At 37.8% G+C, this 21,795-nt stretch overlaps 1 protein-coding gene across 1 annotated transcript in view; it reads left to right on the forward strand.

Annotated features, from left to right (window-relative positions):
- The first annotated feature begins 1,083 nt into the window (after nt 1-1,083).
- KCNK2 (potassium two pore domain channel subfamily K member 2) overlaps nt 1,084-21,795 on the forward strand; it is a 71,246-nt gene continuing 50,534 nt past the window's right edge. The window contains exons 1-2 of the mRNA XM_070948998.1: nt 1,084-1,138; nt 3,457-3,767. Coding sequence (XP_070805099.1) covers nt 1,138; nt 3,457-3,767 — 312 coding nt within the window. The 5' untranslated portion in view covers nt 1,084-1,137. The remainder of the gene's footprint in view (nt 1,139-3,456; nt 3,768-21,795) is intronic.

Here is a 21,795-nt window from a genome sequence, read left to right on the forward strand (position 1 = left end):
CAGCCATTGCTACACTTGTCTGCGAGTCAAGATCACTTCACCGCGCGGGCCATTTGTCTGCGCCCTTTGCCTTTGGAGCCCGCCGTCCTTTTCAGGCTCCAGGCGCTTCTCTGACTTCGCGGGTGAGTTCACGGGCTACTGAATGTGTAGCCACGTGGAAGCCAACGACACCGTGGAAGGATAGTATTCGGGAAAACGGGGGGAACGGCAGGCAGAGTTCAGGCGGGAACTGGATTCAAGCGGCTCTCGAGCTCTTCGAAGAACACACCCCGCGTGGAAGGAAGGTCTGCAGACGGAGGTTGGCCGAACCTGCTCCGGCGCCCGCCTTAATTCAGAAGGGGCAAACCATGTCACGCACCGGCGGAGTGGTGGTGGTGATGGTGGGTAATGAAGAGGCACGACCAGCAACCCCACGGTCACCTGCTCCAAGGAGCCGAGGGAGGCGGAGCCTGAGGAAGAAGTCCCCTTCCGTTTTACAAACCAAAACGCCGAGCCAGCCGGAGAGATCCCGCGCGCCTCGGAGAGAGAGAGAGAGAGAGAGAGAGCGACAGCGTGCCGGCGGCCGAGCTCCGACTCTCAGAGCGCGAGTCACCCACGGGGAGGGGGGAGGGAGCGGAGAAGCGAGCGAGCGAGAGAGCCACGCTTAAGAAAGCTCGGGGAGTGTCCAGGAGGGGCTGAGGCGGAACAAGAGGAGCGGTGCTGAGGGAGTTCCACACATACACACCTTGAGTGGTGCCCAGACACCGCACGAGACGCACGCACGAGACGACACACACACACACACACACACACACACACACACACACACACACACACGCAGACTCACACGCACAGTCGCGCACGACTAGGCGAGCGCGGGCGTCTCACACACACCCCAGCGAGAGGGCGCGCGTGGAATCCGAGCTCTCAGCATCCAAGCCTTCCCCGCTTTGCCTCTCCCTGTCTCTGTCTGTCTGTCTGTCTGTCTCTCTGTGGTTCCTTTCCAGTCCCACACGCTTTCTGGTCCTCTTGTCTCCCCTCCCCTTTCCTCCCCAGCCCTCCCACCCCCACCTCTTTGCTCTCAAACTCTGCCTCCCCGAGTCCTGAAAAAATGCCTGCCCGTGAAGCGAGGAGAGGGCATCGGCTCTGTAAATAAGAAGTGAGTACTCGTACAATGGCGCGTCTCGCTGGCTCGGAAAAGGAAAAGGAAAAAAAAAAAAATCCGGCTGCCTGGAAAAAAAAAATGCTGCATGCTCCTTTGCTTTTGCCGATGCATCTTTGCTCTAGGGTAAAGGAAGCCCCCACCTACCCATCCATCCCGGTCCTACCTTCCTCATTGCAGGCGAACCCGTCTTGCCATGCCCCCCCCCACTGTCTTTCTCTCCCTCCCCCACACCCTCCCGCCTCGCCATCCTTATTGCACGGGCCTCTTCCTGCTGCATGCAACACCTTGGCTCAAAAGCTCTGGGTTACACTTCATCTTTGTTGGAGGGGTGCTTAGCTTTGAGTGACGGGGGCAAGGAGGGGGGCAAGGAAGGGAGGCTTCTATTTTGAAGGCTCAGGCAAAAATAAGGTGATATTGTTATAATAATAAGAATAATAAGAATAATAATAAGAATAATAAAAAAGATGGGGCTTTTCCCAACTCATTGCCTGCTATCCTTGTGGACGTAGAAGGAAGATGTGCACTGGCGCTGTTGATTGGTTTCAAGAGCATCTCTTTGGGGGAACTGGTTGCTTCTTATTAAAAAAAAAAAAAAATGAAGAAGGAAGAATGGGGGTTTAATTTTCTTCCAGACATCTACAGGATTGGGAAGGCTTATTCCTTGTTGTGTGTGTGTGTGTGTGTGTGTGTGTTGCCTGTGCGTGAAATGGAACCTTGAATCTTGGCTGGGTGTGAAAGCTAAAGGAAACAGGGAAGAGTGTGCAGTAGCACCAATTAGAACAGTGCAAGAGGAAGACACTTTATGCTGCCATCCAATTCCCATTGTTAGCTTAGCTGCATGCAGCTTCCTTAAAGAGGAGTGTGGATGAAGGCAACTTGGGAACTGCACTTACCCGGGATGCCAAGATTTCCTTGGGACTCTGGGCGCACATTGCCCCTGAAACAAGAGGAGGGCGCTATTGTTATCGCTATGATAAATCACTGTTAAAAAAAGAACAGCAGGTGCAGGTGAATAGAGGAAGGTTTGTTGCACTAAACCTGGATTGCCTCCATTTTGGGGTGGGAAGATGGATGGAACAGGGTGACAACATACTCATGGACAGGAGATCAAAATGGTAGTTGTTGTGTCAAAGGATGATGAAATAACAGGATAGTTTTGAGTTTCTGCCCTTTGCCTGCTTTTCCTCCCATCACAAAATTCTCAAGATAAGCCACCATCCACTTAACATCTTTTTTTTTATCACTGCATTCCCAGGAAGTCCACAGGGCTTCACTGCTAGTACTGCAATTTAATTATTTGATAGATTGCTTGGTTAAACTGCCAGACATTACCATTATCAGCTAAAAAGGATCTTACATGAAAGTCTCTAGGCAGCATCATTTAGTTACTGCCCTCAAATCAATGACTCTGGGATACTCCTCTGAAATCAGAGGAATTACTACTTTCCTATCTCTTGCTGTTGGAGGTGGTTGTAAGATTGCATTTCTGGGCTCAGAAGAAGGGGATTGTATCAGGAACCTTATTTTTGTGGCAAAACTTGTTCCAGAGCCATGATACTATAGAAATTAGGTACCAACAGAGTCACTTGTCCTAGGTTTGTAGAACTTGGGAAATATTAACTACTTGGTGTCATTGTGCAGTAAAGTCATAAAGAATATTCACCTACAGCTTCTTCTACCTTCTGTCCTTCACTGTGGAGGAGAAAGCTCAAATTAACTATGCTTATTACATATTATCTTTGTCTTCCAAGCTCATCTTCCTATACCTCTTTCAACATTTGAAGATGCTGCAAAGTTATAAAGAACATTCTGAAGAACATAGTTTGCATATGGTGCTATATGGTGCATGCATGCACAATGTGTATGCATATATACACAAAAGTATCTCTTTTAATTAATATTCAGCATCATTGGCAATATTTAAAGTAGATCAGGATTTGGAAAGCAATGTGATAATCTGATAAAATATTAATTGGAAATTGTATCTTCAAATAATCAATATTACATCATTAGTTTACAGGCAGTAATTTGCATGATATTTGGGCAATAGATCTAGTAATAAAGTTACATGAGAGTGTGGAATAGCAAATGTAATAATTTTATCACAACAGATTGCTGCAACCCTTGATCCATAATAAGTTCTTCAACAGGTAGACAAGTTCAATTCATTTCTAGGGCTACCATCTCTGAACTTAAATTAGAAAAATTAGTAGTTTATCTTTCTCCTCATGTAGCAAGGAAAATACCAAAATAAACACTGACAGGTTTTTTAAAAATTAACATTCTGTTTCTTTTCCACCCCTTTTTATTAGTGGCGGCACCTGACCTGTTGGACCCCAAATCTGCCACTCAGAACTCCAAGCCACGGCTGTCATTTTCTACCAAGCCCACTGTACTTGCTTCACGCGAGGAAAGTGATACAACTATTAATGTGATGAAATGGAAGACAGTATCAACCATTTTTCTAGTTGTGGTTTTGTATTTAATTATTGGAGCTACTGTATTCAAAGCCCTGGAGCAGCCACATGAAACCAGCCAGAGAACAACTATTGTGATCCAGAAGCAAATGTTTGTGTCACAGCATGCCTGTGTGAATGACACCGAACTAGAAGATCTAATTCAGGTAATTTCCTATACTGAAATGGGTTCTCGCCATAGATTTAAATAAAACAGTGTTGATGTTCCTATTCCAGCTACAATGTGGTAGAACTGATATTTGGCACAAGAATTTGATTTATGTTGTAATGTATAAAAAGCATTGCTAATCCCAATTTGGTTACTAGGCTTGCATTCAACTTAATCTTTCCATTAAATGCTACTCTTGTGTTTCCTAAATCGCTATTCATTGGCAGATGTAATCCAGTGTACTTCTGTTATATTGGGTCCGTTGCAAACTAATTTACTTGGAAAACAAGACAGAAAATATTTCTGGGCAAAAGTAAGGGGATTTTGGTTTTAACAGCTCACTTTTTACTTGGATATTTATATTCATTCTTTACTTCTACTCTGCTACTTAGACTACCACTATTACATGGAAAACAGTGCCAAATCATTATACTAAGAGTCCCATATATGTTATTTTAAAATACTCTTGCAAAGTTTACATTATGTTCTCATGTTGTGATTGGATTCATCATAGAAACTTATGTTTTTCTTGTTTTTTAGAAACTTGTCCTCTGTTTCTACTAACCTGTCATCTTTTATGATTACTTTATTCTGCTTGAAAATATATCATGTTGAGGACAAGAGGTCAGTTGTTCATTCATAGCAAGATCAGTCTTGCTTCAGTAATGGTGTTTCCTTGTATGATTGAACAGATAAACATTATTTCAGAATTTTTTTCAGAAAGATTTCTTGTTCCTAGTACATTACTAATGCACTATTTAGAATAAAATGGAATACTTTATTGGCAAAGTGTGATTAAACACACAAGGAATTTGTCTCCGGTGCAAAAGCTCTCAGTGTACATGCAAAGCAACAGAGTGATAATAATCATAATAATGATACCAGTAAGAGCGGGTAGTAAAGAAAATGAGAAGGATAATAATACTACTACAGCCATACAATGTGGGGTTAATAATAAATAAATAAATTATATATATATAATCTGTATAATTTAGAATAGAATAGAGTAACAGAGTTGGAAGGGACCTTGGAGGTCTTCTAGTCCAACCCCCTGCCCAGGCAGGAAACCCTACACCACTTCAGACAAATGGTTATCCAACATCTTAAAAATTTCCAGTATTGGAGCATTCACAACTTCTGCAGGCAAGTTGTTCCACTGATTAATTGTTCTAACTGTAATTTCTCCTTAGTTGCTTCTCTTCTTGATTAGTTTCCACCCATTGCTTCTTATCCTACCCTCAAAACTAGATGCAATATTCCAAGTATGTCCTTACCAAGGCATTATAAAGTGGTATTAACACTTCACATGATCTTGATTCTATCCCTCAGTTTATGCAACCCAGAACTGTGTTGGCTTTTTTGGCAGCTGCTGCAAACTGCTGGCTCATATCTAAATATATATAATTTATATCATTATAAAATGACATAAATAAAGCAAAATTTATGCATTATGCTTCAGCAAATTGGGAAATAGCTGTTTCAAAATGGGTAATAATTGGCTGAAGCAATAATTGCTGAATTTCAAGAGAAAAATAGATTGGTTGAAACATCCATCTATGATGAATCCAGGCTTCTTTTCCCTTCTTGCTAGAAAATTTCCCTAAGCAAAAGATACATCTAAATATTCTCAAATTCAATCAGTCCCCATCAATCCACATTCCAGAATGATATTTTTTTTATATAACTTCACCTTTTGTGTATAACTGGTCATCCATGATCCTGATTGATCACTTTGAATTTTGCCGACATGGGTAAAACTACTCCCAAGATTAATTAAAAAAAGATTAAGTCAGCTGCATTCCTAGATCAGTAGGCTTATCTAGCAGAGATATCCAGAGCTGTTAGCTACATTTTGAAGCAAAACAAATGTTACTATATAAAACTGACCGATATAGCTATTTAAACTTATCATGAATCTTAACCTTTGATGGCACTTAAAAGGTAACTTCCTGAGGCTCTGTTCCTTGTCAACCACTCAAAGGACAAAATAAAATCTTTAAATCAGGAGTGTCCAATCTTGGCAACTTTAAGATCTGTGGACTTCAATTCCCAGAATTCCCCAGCCAGTCCCTACCAGCTGCCAATTCTCAGAGTTGAATGAGAGGATCAGATCTATCAAAGTACCCACCATCTCTAATGCTGTGCTAACATAGTTGTGCCCTCTGGAACAAGATTCCCCCCTGAGATGTGGATAGATCTGGTGACCCCCTCACTTCATTTGGTTTACCATCTTTATCTTTTATTGATATTAGTTTAATTAATTTGATTGTTGTGAGCCACCCACAGCTGTTCAAAGTTGGGCAGCAAGGAAGTTTAATAAATATTATGTACCCAACAATGTGAAATCACAGCTGCTGTGATTTCTTTAGCTGTGTTGTCCTTTATAAGGATCTTCTCAAGAACTTAGATTGTGGTAATGTATCAGCATAATATATCCAAACAGTGTGGCCTTTTTAAATTGACAGATGGAAATTTTGTCCATGTGCAGATCTTCTAAGGTTTTTTTTGTATGGCACCTATTGTGTCATCACAGGACCCACCACAGGATCAACTGTCTAGTGTATTTGCCATAATCTTTCAACTTTGATTTTCAAAGCTTGATACTTAGTAATCCTTTCCGATTCTTTGTCTTTTATTATAATATATTCTGGTATTACCACATCAATCATCCACACTTTTTTCCCAAACACAGTTAAATCGGGTGTGCTATGTGCCAAGACTTTTATCAGTCTGTATTTGGAAAGCCTACAATAGTGATGGCTAACCTTTTTGCCACCGCGTGCCAAAAGGGGGGGTTGTGTGGGGGTCGCACTTGTGCGTGCCCACACCCAAAATTCAATGTGCCCTGCCCCCAGCACAGCCCCCCCCCCGCTGCCACACTTTTGGCACATGATGGCATGGTGGGCCCAGTAGGCCCGTTTTTTGCCCTCCCCAGGCTCCAGAGGCTTTTTTGTAGCCTGGGGAGGGTGAAACCGGCCTTCCCCACCCCTCCAGAGGCTCTCTGGAGGCCAGAAACAGCCCATTTCCTGACTTCTGGTGGGCCCGGAAGGCCCGAAAATCAGGTGGCCGGCGTGTGCATGCATGCTGGAGCTGAGCTAGGGCAATACTCGCATGCCCACAGATATGGCTCCGCATGCCACCTGTGGCACGCGTGCCATAGGTTCGCCATCACAGGCCTACAATATTCTAATTTGCTAATTTTGAACCACTGTTTCAACTATATGTTCCTACTATTTTTTGGTTACTGGCACATGATGCTTTTTATAGATGTTCCAGTAAATAATTTTGGCAACTGTGGCATTATCATTAATATTATTATGGTTGATCACAGAGTCAGTCAGATGTTTAGATTGGATTTGGTATTTGATCCACCTATCAAGTCCTTCTCAAGGACCCGTGATCATCAGGTGTTATTTGATGGTGTTAAAGATATCATTGCATAATGTAAGCTGTTCCAAGTAAAGTTGCATTTTGAAATTGAATGATAGGGATTCTGTCAGTGCTGATGGTATTCATGTAGTGCTCCAAATGATTTGGGATTGTACCCAAGATACCTATTATTATCGGTACTATCTTTGCTTTCTTTTGCCATTGTCAGTCTACTTCTACTGTCATGTCAGTTATCCAGACTTTTTTTTGCCTTTCTTAACTTTATTAGGTTTGGGGTGTTATGAGGCAGGTGCTTGTCTGCTTGTATTCTAAGTCCCAGACTTCGCATTTTCCATTTTCTATTAAGTTTCTTTATTTTGTGGTCCCACCAGTTCTTGCTTGCAAAGAACAGTATTTCTTGCAGATATGAAAGAAATGCATCATTGTTGCTACTTTGTCAGGTCTTTGTGGTCAGTCTGTGCTATCTTCTTGGAATGGCTAACTATGTGGTCCACTGTCTTTTCAGCTTTCTTTTTTTTTTAGAGCTGGCATTTGCTGTCTGTTGCTGTCTTCTTGCATAGATGTGTTCTTAAGGGTTGGCCTTATACAGCCATAATTAGCCCCTCTTCAACTCTCCTGCTCTTAGCCATTGCCAGGTCTTGTTATCTGCTTTGCCCACTGGTTTTTTTTTTTAATGCACTGGCAATATAATACTGTGCCTTGCCATGTCTCTTTCCTATTCTGCAGTTGGTCTTTGTGTAGGCCAGTTTGGTCTCTCCGATACTCACCAATCCTTCATGGTATATTAGCTTCAATGCCACTTCTTCACTGTCCTTCAGATATTCTCCCTATGCTCTTTTTTCTTGTTCAACTGTCTGGGTGTATTTGCAACATTACTACATTATTGTTATGTTATTATTATGATTGATTGCATAGTCAGCCACATGTTTAGACTGCATTTGGCATTTTTATTCACCTATCGAACCCTTCCCAAGGATCTGGGATTATAATATATTAATAATAATATATTATGGTTTGTCAATTATTAATATAAACCCTGAGATTGTCATCTATAGGGGGTTGACATAATTACCCCTTCCTCTGAAATAAAACCCACCCAGATATTCTAAAGGCACTTTTGTCAATGTCTGTAAAGTTTGATTTTTCTATTAAGTTTTGGAGGCAGAGTTGTGCCTGTTGTGCGTGCTGTGACTAATCTACATAAGTTATTCTATGGTTCTGTATGGTTAGACTTCCAGTTTATGTATAGTTATATTATAATCTACATTTTTTTAGTTTTGATATTGATTGTGTTGCTGATTACATTATATTTAACTTGTCAATTTATTTTCCCAAGGTATGAAAGTTGGGGGAATTTACACTCCTCAGAGCTGATGTGGTTAGAATGCTTAAAAGTCCTGTAAAATGAATGAGCAAATGAATGGATGAGTGTATGTTATCCAGGAAGGCAGTGTCTACCTGTTTGATTCAAATAATGCTGTCCAGCTTAACTGCTCTGCTTCTTTTCATTGTAGGCAAATGACTCTATTCCATCTGATTATGGTGCTCTCTGCAGGAATGCCTCTTCCCCCTCCACTCACTTTCTTTCATGGAAGTCCAGGAGTTTAAGGTTATGATGCAGAAAAGCTTTCTGATGAAAGTCTGCAAAGTGGCTGAACTACTATTAAGAAACACACAATTAGGAATAGAAGAGTTATAAATGTGATTAAAAGATGTGCTTAGTTCAAGATCTTAGATGTCAACTTTCCAAGGTACTTTATCACCATAACCATTGAAAGGAAAGCTAGTGATTGATTAGTACAATGAGACTTCTCTCAGGCATTAGTAGTTGGAAAAAGAAAGTGCCAGTCATGTCACAGAGACACCATAAGTATTCAAGATCTGCCTTGGAAGTAAGGATGCTTCAAGATTTGCTTATATATTTGTATAAAGTATTTAATCTGCAAGACTCCGGGTGAAGATTTAGATAGAGCTTGCTGCTTGGCTCCCAGACGTTACATTATCAAACTAGGTAACATCTTCAGTGGGTTTTTTTTTTTTTGGTGAAGTGTCTTGTTAATACAGGTCCTGGGTGGTCGGATGGTCTTGTGACTGGTTGAATCCCAGAACTGGTTGAATCACAAGACTGGATCAAAAGGCTGGATCACAAAGACAAGACAATTCACGCAGCGGTGGGTTTCACATTATGTTACTACTGGTTCACTGCACGCGCATGCACTCGCTTCGTACACATACGCGCCTGCCTTCCATGGATGCACAGCCTTCTGCACAGGTGCTTTGCTTGTGCGCCTTCCGCACATGCGCCTGGCCGCAAAAACATGCTTAAATAGGATGGCATAGAGCCAGGGTGGGTGGGCAGGCCCACCTGCAATTTCCACTACCGATTCAGGTGAACCGGTTTGAACCGGCTGAATACCACCTCTGAATTCACCCCAAAATCCCATTGAGGATGTTACCTAGTTTGGTAACGAACTATCCGGAAGGCAAGCAGGAAGCTCGGCCTAACTCAATTACGACCTACAAATATTCTTTACAATTTCTCACTCTGGGTGAAGAAGTTATGTAACAGGTTTAAAAAAGAATAATGGAGTAGTTTGTATATGAATCCAGAATTAAAACTGAAATTATTGTTGACAGGTGAACATGGTAAATATTTTGCAGTTGAGGTTGCAATGTAAAGGATTCAGTTTATAATTGTCAGTCTCTATGTTCCAAATGAATATAAAACAAAGTTTTTTTAAATCATCTCATGAATTAATTAACTATGTTTTTATATGAGAACTGATGTATCGTGAGAGACTGGAGGACTGGAATGGGGTCAGTCCTCCACAACTTGAGAAAACTTCAGATAAAGAAATTAAATTTAACCAAGGCAAATTACCAAAATCTGTCCTGATGGACTCTTGGAGACAGAGATAATGACAGGTGCAAATATTAATATCAGATTAAATTTCCACAACAACAATTATATATGCTAACTGTGAGAGAAATTGAGACAAAATTGAAATATGTGATGAGAAGAATTCTGAATTTGCAAATCTGAGAAATGGTTGGCTGAGAAAGGAAAGAGAAAAGAGAATGATATTGAAAATAACATAAGGATAATGCAAATATATAGAAAACTGACTTTGACTATTATTCTAATTTGTATAAAACATAAGATATTCACTTAGGAAAAAAAATGAGGAATACCTTAGAAAGACAAAATTTACCAAAACTTTCAAAATCTCAGAGTGACATTGTGAATAGTCTTGCATCTACAATGGATATTTTGGAAGCTATAAAAATATTTTGCAGGTGACATCACACTGCTTGTTGAAACAAAGGGGTGCTTGCAAGAAATGTCCATCAGTTTAGATAATAAGGCGAACAAATTGGCTCACATATAAATTTTGAGAAGACCAAGTTAATGAAACTCAGAAGCTCTCAGGATAATATACTTATAACAGACCGTGGCTAGGCTATAGATCAAATCCAAAAATTTACTTACCTTGATAGCATTATATCTTATCGATGGAGGTACAGATAAGGATATTAAGTATCAAATTGGAATGGCAGTGGCCGTGTTTCAATGCGTGCACTAAATTTGATTTACACCAGATATTACCACAAAGATAAAACTCTTCAAGAGTGTTGTTGTACCAACTGCAATATATGCTTGTGAAACATGGCAGAGTACAACCAAGATAATTAAATGGTTAAATGTTTTCCAAAAATGCTGCTTGAGAAGAATCCTCAGTGTCTCATATCGTGACCACATCACTAACAAAGACGTGCTACAAAGATCAGATTTAGATCTTTGTAATCTAAACACCTAGAACACCCTTCGAGAACTGTGAATGAATGTCGAATGCGAATTGTTGGCCGTATCTTACATACGCCTAAAGACTGGCATCCCAGAATTGCACTATGTTGGATACTTCATGGAAGAAAAAGGAAAAGAGGCTGGCCTCAGAAAACTTGGTTCCAAACACTTAAAAAGATTTTAAGATCAAGAATTTCCCTTGGGATGATGTTGAAGATACTGCAAATGATGAAAACCATTGTAAAACACTTGCTGCCCAATGTGCTCTACACAGGACATGATGATGATGATGATGATGATAAAAATATTAAAACAGGGAGGTCACCAGATTTGGATGGACTACCAGTTTTGAAGATCAACTTTTGCAACTTTTGAATTCTATTTTACAAGGAGATGCAATGCCAACATCTTGGAAAAAAAGTCAATATTGTATTGTTACCAAAGGCAGGACAAGATTTAACTTCTATTAAAAAATATAGACCAATTTCTTTATTGAAGAAGGATTACAAAGTTTTTTCATTAACTTTAACAGGCAAGACTAAAAAGTTTTTACAAGAGTTTATTCAGGAAGATCAATGTGGATTTCTAACTAAAAGACAATTAAAAGACAACATGAGAACTATACTGGATGTTATGTAATATTTATAACAACATAATGAAAAACAAGCCTTATTAAAAGTTTTAGATGTTGAGAAAGCTTTTAATAAGCTGAACTTGTTTAAAGTTCTGGAAGTTTTTGGTGAGAATTTTCTTCATGAAATCAAGTTGATATATACATCTCAAAAGGCTTGAATTACAGTTAGTGTGTCAAATTACAATTTGACTAAATCGTATGATATCCAAAAGGGCACAAGACTCTGTCCCTTTTGTTGTTTGTTTTGATTCTCAAAGTTTTGAATAGATGCATTAGACGAGGTGAAAACACAATGGGTCTAAAAATTTAAAAAATGAGACCTTTAAATTGAAAGCTTTTGCTGATGATTTGGTTTTGCTCTTACTGGACAATCTGAAGTGGCTTTAAGCTTTATTGATGAAACTGATTTTTTTCTTTGATGAAAAAATTGAAAGATATTGGCATATTAGCAGGTTTTAAGAGTAATAAATAGAAAACAAAGTTGTTGGTTAAAAGTATGACTACACAAAATTAAGGTATTCTAATGAAGAAAGCTATTTCAAAATTGAGAAAAAGGTTAAATATTTGGTTGTTACTTTGTCTAATGTGAACTGTTCAAAGTTGTTGTTTCAAAATAACTATGTCAAAGTATAGAACAGAGTTAAAAAAAGATATGCTGATATGGAAAGCATTGTCATTCTGGGAAGAATTTGTGTGATTAAAATAAATGTTTTACTTATAATGTTATTTTTATTCCTGACTATACCCATACTGATAACTGATCTACCATTTAAGCAATGGCAATAAATGGGTTCTTGAGCCAGCATGGCTGGAAAACAATGAAGAAAAAAGATAAATCACAATTATAAATGTAGATAAAGCTGGTGCATTGGAAAGTTTTTACACAATGTGTTTTGGTTAGGAAAAGATTATGTGACTGGTCTAAAACTTTGCTACTGCTGCAGTTTGGAATCCAAGCAGTGGTTCAGTCAACATCAACTAACTATTGTATGAACTGAATCACTGACAATGTTTATACCTACCAGAGTAATGATCAATTAAAAGAACTTTGGGGAAGTTAGATTTTCAAGCTCACCTTTTCTCATAAAGTAGCAATTATTCAGGAAGGTAGAAATAACACAAATAAGTTTCTGATTAATTTGAGTGGTGACAATGTTGGCACTCCCTAATTAAGTCTAAAGCCAGCAAACTGTAAAATATGCTGTATGTGTTCTTATTTTAGATTCAAATAAGATGAAATATAAAATACTATTAAATTACAATGAATGTAATTATACTATAGCCTCTATATATCTTGTTGTCTATATTTCTGGACCACAGAAATTCCCAGAGTACCACTTATGGAAGCTGTAATTCAAACTATCTTGTGACTATCAGGTTAGGGTATTGTTACGTGCTGGTTTGAATTATAGGTAGTCGTCGACTTACAACCACAATTAAGCACAACATTTATGTTGCTAAATGAGAGTTGTTAAGTGACTTTTGCCCCATTTTTACGACTTTCCTTGCCCCATTCATTAAGTGAATCATTGCAATTGTGAAGTTATTCAGTTGTTACGTGAATTTGGCTTTCCCATTGACTTTGGTTAGCAGTAGGTTGCAAAAGGTGATCATAAATCCTAAATATGAGCCAGTTGCCAAAAATCTGAATTTTGACCACGTGACCAGTCATCTGATTTGAATTGACCATTGCCTGTCCAGTAAAACTTACTGATGCAAAGGATATTTATATTCACTCTAATCATTCCTCTTTTTGCAATTTAGAGTTTCCCAAGGGTGAAACTCTTTCATCATGGGCACCATCAATTGTTGGGTTTCCTGAAGACTTTCCTCCAACAATGTCATAAAGTCCCTGACTACTAAAAGCTAGCCTTTGCTCTTCTCCAGTAGCTTTCAGGCTACCATCCAGCCTGGAGGGTCCTCTGTTGGTATCCATATCTGAATCATGTTGAGTTATTGCCATAAAGTATTCTGGTGAGATTTTTTTACAGGGTAGTTCACCATTGCTTTCCCTAACCCTCCCCATTTAACCAGGCTTGAGAATAGCATATGGTTGATTCATCAACCATATGGCTGGGTTGAACAACTAATTAGAAATAATAATAACCCTTCCAGGTAGCAATTCTATCATACATAATACACAGCTGTTATTTGTGGTGAATCTGGATGTATTTCCTTGTGACAATGACATAACACATTTCTTCAGTAGTCAAGCACTGTTTATTCATTTCCTGAACACTGTTTTCATTATGAACAATTATCCTAAATTTGAGTTAATTGTATGGGTTCACTACCATTTCTATAGTGCAGAGCTACAGGATAAACAATGGATAATTAACTGATTTTAGAAATTGGAATGGTACCCACATTCAGGATAGCATCAAAATCCTAGTGCCAGCTAGGATTGTATTGAAGTACTCCTACTTTTATGGAGGACAACAAATAAATAATTATTCTTATCTTTTAGGTGCACTTTCCTATTCCACATGATTGGCATTTTAGTCTTACTTTCATCCTCTTAGATTTATCTTTCTGAAGATGCACTTCACTTGTAAAAAGCTATTCTGCTTCTCTGTTTTGTTGTAGGTTCTGTCTGTCAATGCTTTAACCTCTAAATATCTGAAGACACTAAAGGGACACCTTAGCTATTATTTTTTTACAATGTTCACTCCAGGGCAAAGACCTTGCATTTTTCATACTCATCCCCATATGTGCAACAATGAAGGTCAATTTCAGCAGTGGAAGCTTTGTATCTTACTTGGACCCTTTAATAAACACAAACAGCAATATTTTGTAAATGTTATATTGCCCTTTTATGATTTACATTGAGTGATAAAAATTGGGGGAGTGGTGCGGTGGTCTAGAGGTGGAGTTCTCACCTCACAATCAGGAGGATGTGAGTTCGATCCTAGGTGGAGGCGGATATTTCTTCCTCTGGGCACAATGAGAATATATCTGCTGTGAACTCCGCATTGGCTACAGAAAGGGCATCCGGCCAGTAAACACTCAGCTCCATTCAGTTGTCCTGACTCCACCCCGATGCAAGGGATTATGGGATCATTAAAAGACAAAAAATAAAATAAAATTGAGTGATCAAAATTGGGGAGTTATTTGTAAACACTTCATGCCATTTTCTCTCTTCCTTTGGACTAAATATGTTCTTACTAAGCTAGTTATCAGCTTGCGGAAAGATTACATTATTTAAAAATTTTGTTCATGAAAGTTTTGCCTATGTTTTATTGCTAGTTGTATCTTTGTTTGTTTTGTCTCAAGGGCACAGACTCCTTTGCACAATAGGCTAATAAAATGCATGGTGACAACAAGCCAGTCATGATGGATCCACCAACTGAGTCATGATTTAACACTAACGTAGTTGGTTAGCACTGGAAGGAATTAGACCAGAATATTGTTCTGAAATCAGAAATATGAAGAGCTTAAGGAGTTGACCATTTAAGGCTACAAGAAGTTTGACACTACACTAGTTTCCCAAGAAGTTTTATGTTAACAGGGTGCTCAATCATATTGCCACATATATCAGAAATTAAATAGTTTAATAGGCTATTAAATGTTATATGTCCCAGTGACAAAATACATCTGTAAAATCTCACAATCAAAATAGAGTGTCATACAATGGATCCAAAGTGAGGCAGAATTGCATGAATGATTTTCAATTTCTGGATATCGAAAGATGTGTTTTGTAAGGCCTGGATAATACAGTACTGGAAGTCAATAATAAAATACAAATTATCTTATAAAGTGGTATTGGTATCTTATAAAGTAGTACAGCTTATAAAGTGGTATTGATCTAATGCATTATGATACTCATACTTCTACTCAGTAGGAAGAATGTCATCATTTATGGGACTGAGATCAAAAATATTGCCATCAAAAAATGAAACATTTGATATGAAGCATCAAGTTTGCTAAATGAAACACAAATCCATTTTCAATTGCTAAAGGAATGTGCACATTATTTTGTTATACAATTCAATTAATAAACCACTCTTTAGCTAATCCTTTGTTGTCTTTTACAATGATACTGAAATAATATTAAATACTGTGGATATTACTTATTATAACTTTACCTGAAATGAAATATTTTATAACACATACAAGTGATGTTTGGGAAGTTTGACTAGTCTGCAACTGTTTATTTCCTGGATTAATTTGTGTACTAGATGGCAGTTATTATAAAATAACTTAAAGTCATTAAACTTAAGTCACTAAGTGACTTAAATGACTCTTAATATGGGGGTACAATTCTACAGTAAAATAGAAGCAAAACAGCATCGTTTAAGTTAAGATATGTATGTCAGGATAAACTTTTTAAAAATAAAGCAACTTTTTTTAAAAAAAATCTATACAATTTTTTCTCAAATGGTTTCACGGGTTTCACAGAAACACTTCCTCTGAAAAAAAAAAGTTACTAAATGCAGTAATTAATAGATTGATGGATCCATGCAAAATACAGGCAGATCTTTGACAAGCTGATCCAGTCATTCTTACCAGATTCTATCTTTTCACCTGTTTCCCCAGCTCAGTCCTTACTTTTACTGAGGAGGTTCCCTTGCTTCTCACAGATAGGTGGTTATATGCCACAAAGCTTCCCCATGCAAAAAATAACTCCCCACACAAAGGAAACAAGCATACACATACATCCCTACACAAACAGAAATATTTTAAGAGCAGATATACTCTAATCAAATGGAAATACAATCTAACAAAAAAGCAAACCAATAAATCGAAGTGGCTGATAAGACCTTACATTATGTTTAGTTTAACAAAACAGTAAGACTTCAATCTTAGAAATATGCGATTGGATATACATTTGAGTAGATTACAAATGAATTGGATTGACTATTAAATAATTTAATATTAGAAAGGAATATACATAGTTGTTGTTAGTTGTGAAGTCGTGTCTGACTCATCGCGACCCCATGGACAACATTCCTCCAGGCCTCCCTGTCCTCTACCATCCCCAGGAGTCCACTTAAACTCACCCCTACTGCTTCAGTGACTCCATCCAGCCACCTCATTCTCTGTCGTCCCCTTCTTCTTTTGCCCTCAATTTTTCCCAGCATTAGACTCTTCTCCAGTGAGACCTTCCTTCTCATTAGGTGGCCAATATACATAGTACATTCTCTTATATTTATCATTTTTGTGTTATTCTGTATACAATATCTAAAACATTTCCCAAGTTGTGGAAATGTAACTTTGAAATTAATTGCAGCTATCCAGTCAAAAAATATTAACATTAAAAATTGCAGCCTAAACCATTAGCATAAAGGAATTCTAGCATATTCTTACTTCTCTGCTTTTATTGTTCTGTTGGCCCTGTTTAAGATTATTCATTCCCTGCTGTAAGGCTTAACAGGATCATCTGCCACCTTATTTTGGTAATAAAGTCACTCAAAGTTGCTAAAATATTGAATCACCATAGACGATCTCAATAGCTATGTCTGGGCAATGTTCTGCATCCATTTCTAGGATTCATTCCAACTTGTGGACTTTGAAAAAGTGGATAAGAGGCGATGCCACCTAAAAGAAAATAATATGGCAATGGTAGTTCATGTCCTTATACACTATTGCTCTGTAATTTATCTGGGGATGCCTTAGAAGCAGCAACTGATACAGACTTGCATGCTGATAAGTGGGACCCATCATAATCAATTATTACCTTTACTACAACCACTACATTGGTTATCAGTAGGCTTCTACTTAAAAGTTTGCCTTTTAAAGCCTTAAATATATCGGCTCCTAGCTTTCATGGACAGCTGCCTTCTCGAAGTAGAAACTTTTTGTCCGGTATCCTTATCCTGAATGAAAAAAAATACAGATTCTTACTGCAGAAGAGGTGAAGTTGGTGCGTTATGGAAGGATGTTTTTGAGTAGTGATCTGGGTTTATAAAATAGTCTCCATCTCAGAAATAATCTTGGTTCTCTTTGAAAAAGCAGTTATTCCATTGATCCTTTGGAAGTTGATTGGCCCTGCCTGCCTGATTATTGAAAGCTATTATGAGCTTTGAATTCTGACAGTATATAAATATAAATATAATAAATACATATAAACCTTTTCAAGGCTGGCTGAGAAAAGGATAGGTGATACTGTATCACATTGTCATACACCTCATTCTATGTTGATTTCTACTTTTAAGATCATTAAGGCAAATTGTTGACATTGTTTTTTTATATATCAATCGTAGTAAGTTTATGTAAGCAGTGTCATGCCTTGGTTGAACAATGCCTTAATTATTGCTTGCTGGAATACTGAGTCAAACGCCTTTTCGTAGTCAATGAAAGCCATGCACGGAGGCATGGTGTACTCGTTGTGTCTTTCAATGATTGCTGGCTGACTGTGATCCATTGGCCAGTAGCCACTTCTGAACCTTGCCTGCTCTTTGGCTGAGCATCATTTAATGTTTTCAATATTCTTGACACAAAGAGCCATGGAAAAGTACATGCTTGGCGTTACAAGACACAATAGAAAGACCTGCACATGGATTAGAGAACAAACAAAAGTATACGATATCATCAAGAAAGTAAAAGAATTGAATTGGAAATGGGCTGGTCACATAACAAGAAGAACTGATGGCAAGTGGATCGAGGCAGTCATAGAATGGATTTGACTTAATAAAAAGTGTCCACAAAAGAGACCTAAAACAAGATGGCTCGACGACATTAGCAAGTATTGTGGGCTCAATTGGCAAAGAAATCTCAGGACTGTATTGGTTGGAAGCATGCAGAAGAGGCATTCATTCTGCAGTGGATAGTCAATGGCTAAAATGATGGCATATAAATGTAAAGAAATGGATATCTGGTTAATTGTAATTTTGTTTTTCTAAAATGCCAGCTTCAAAAAAATGATTAGCGGCAAAACCTTTTTGTTTATTAAGAAGTTCCAATATGTAAAAAATTTGCTACAAATGTCACTAGGAGAAAAGAAGAGTGCAATGCAACAGTGCAACAGTGTTTTTCCATAATTTCTTATTGTATTAAATTTTCTTAACATTATTCATTTATTGATTATTGATATTTTTCCCATCTCATATCTTATAGTGTTATATATTTGGAAAATTTTTTTGTTAAAATGTATTTCACTTGTGATTTATGCAAAGTAATCGATTGATTGTTTCTTCTAGAAATTGAATTTAGCACTTAGTTTATTTCTGAGCAAGACCCATCTTGTTGAGTCTCTTGTAATCTCTTGGGTCTGCTAAGGGATTCATGGTGCCTTTTCATTTAGCTGAGTTTTTCTTAAAATTACATATCTGTAGCACATGTTCAGATTTCAATCTTTTCAGCTTCCAGAATCCCTATGTTCTTTGCGCCCAATGTAATGTAAAGTTGATATATTTCAATTGGGAAAAGTTCAGGATGAAGTTTTACTTAAATAACAGTAAGAAAAACACATATTTCAATGTATTGATATCTTATTTACGTAGGCTATTTTCCCAGGGAAGTTGGGACTCGAAAGATAAATGTTAGGTAAATGTAAATACATTAAATAAATCCACTTGCATCATGCCAGAATGAATTGAGTAGTTTTATAGCAATTGCCACCTATAATGCTCCATATGAAATGACTGTGATATATTACTAATGCTATAACATGTGTTTATATGGAAATATCAACCAGTCATAAACATGCCATCATGTAACAATCGATAAATTGCTCTGGCCTAATTGTACAATGCTTTTAAAAAGTGGGCAAATATGTATCAGTCAAAGTAATAGTGTGGTTAATATCACTATATATCAGAAATAGGATTGAACTAGGGAATGAAACAAGTAATTAGAAAATTGTTCTAATATACAAAACAGAAAAAAAAGAATATAAAATTAGGAAAAAACTTGCATAAAACATCCCTCTCCCAATATATAGAATAACAGAGTTGGAAGGGAACTTGGATGTCTTCTAGTCAATCCCCTGCTTAGGCAGGAAACCCTATATCATTTTAGGCAATTGGTTGTCCAGTCTCTTCTTAAAACTATCCAGTGTTGGAGCATTCACAACTTCTGGAGGCAAGTTGTTCCATTGATTAATTGTTCTAACTGTCAGGAAATTTCTTCTTAGTTCTAGGTTGGGTCTCTCCTTGATTTGTTTCCACCCATTGCTTCTTTTCCTGCCCTCAGGTGCTTTGGGGAATAGCTTGACTCCCTCTTCTTTGTGGCAGCTCCTTAGATATTGGAACACTGTTATCATGTCACCCCAGTCCTTCTTTTCATTAAACTAGACATATACAATTACAGCAACCATTCTTTATATGTTTTAGCCTCCAGTCCCCTAATCAACTTTGTTGCTCTTCTCTGCACTCTTTTCTAGAGTCTCAACATCTTTTTTACATCGTGGCAACCAAACTGGATGCAGCATTCCAAGTGTGGTCTTACCAAGGCATTATAAAGTGGTATTAAGACTTCACATGATCTTGATTCTATCCCTCTGTCCATGCAGCCTAGAACTGTGTTGGCTTTTTTGGCAGCTGCAGCACACTGCTGGCTCATATTTAAGTGATTGTCCACTAGGACTCCAAGATCCCTCACACAGTTACTACTATTGAGCCAGGTACCACTTATACTATACCTATGAATTTGGTTTTTCTTGCCTAAACGTAGAACCCTTAAGTTTTTCACCATTGTCTTTAATTTTGTTAGATAGTGTCCAATATTCAAGTCTGTCAAGATCCTTCTGTATCTTAAGCCTATCTTCTGGAGTGTTGGCTATTCTTGCTAGCTTGGGGTCATTGGCAAATTTGATGAGTTCCCCATCTATGAGTTCCTCATCCAAATCATAGATGAAGATGTTGAGGAGTACTGGGCCTAAAACAGAGACTTGGGATACTTGGGATATTTTTAAAATATTGTATTAAATTTAATTCTGCTTAATTTTCAATAAAAATATTAACCTTTGACAGCATGAAAACGTTATTCAGCTCATCTGTGATGTCCATTAAGGCCCAGCTTACAAACGGAAAGCAGACAGCTACTGAGATCCTACATCTGGAGTAGTCCTATTTTTCTAATATTGAATCATGAACTTATTTGCTGTGCCTTAGATTTGATAAATTCACATTTCTTCATAGAAATGAGTTTGAAATTTTGAGCATGTAATTGAAAAACACACTCACCTCCTTAACTTGTAATGATTTTTATATTGTATTATTAACAAACTAACTGAAGTAAAATGGAAGATTTATATGACCATATCATATGAATAAGTATCCTCTTATCCGTTTTTCATTCCTAATATTATGAAGTAAGGCATGCTCCTCTGGCTGAAACTAGTCCATAGAATGCTTTGCTAATTAGTGTTTTATATTTTAAGGTAATACTAGACTGTTCCAAAAAACCTCAATGAGTTTATTTACTGGTTTTATTTAGCATCTCAGCGGAGTATGATTGTAAGTGATGTACAATATCCAAATCTGATTTAAAAAATATAGTAACATATAATAACACAAAATGCTGATTGGGGAAAAAAATCGTTCCAGCGCTGGTGACTCCTCCCTGATCCATCCTTAAATCATTGCAGCTAGATTTTTTTTTTTTCATGTTTCTACAAGGGTGCACTAAAGCGCTACTCTTTATTGGGGACAGGTGGCTCCAAAAGATGAAAGTCTTAAAAAAACACCCCTTCCTGTCATATCAGTCCTTGATTGTATTTTGAAACAAGCCTTACAAGAACAGCAAGAATCTAACTTCATTTTAAGATGATAGGTGCAAATCTGAAAATTACTGTAATCATTGCTGTCATCTCAAAAGTGCTTTTTTCAAAAGGCAACTAGACTGTTTTTTTTCCTTGAGGAAGAAGAACAGTTGTGATGGGGGGGAGGGATGGAGGATAGATACTAACAGTTGAGACTGGATAGTGGGGGGATGGAAGGGTTGTATTTATTTGCAGTCATCTGGTCCATTAGCATTCTCTGTGAGAACTCTTGTGGCCACTTGCAGGGTTTATCTTTGCCCTCAGGGTGCAATTGGTTGTGGAATCTTCTTGGCACCATTGCAAGTTGTAGACTGGAGATAGGTGGTGCATTATACCTCTACCTCTGTTGAGAGAGGGCTGCTCAATGTTAACACAAATGGCCTCTTTTACTCCTCTTTCAAACCAAAATGTGGACTTTGCTGTCTTCAAAAGAATGACCATTGTCTTGCAAATACAGACGGACAGCTGAATCTTGTCCTGATGGCTTTGATCTT

The sequence above is a fragment of the Pituophis catenifer genome, unplaced genomic scaffold (genome assembly GCF_029215685.1).
Source record: "Pituophis catenifer annectens isolate HBS135680 unplaced genomic scaffold, rPitCat1.0.hap2 SCAF_1, whole genome shotgun sequence".
NCBI lineage: Eukaryota > Metazoa > Chordata > Lepidosauria > Squamata > Colubridae > Pituophis > Pituophis catenifer.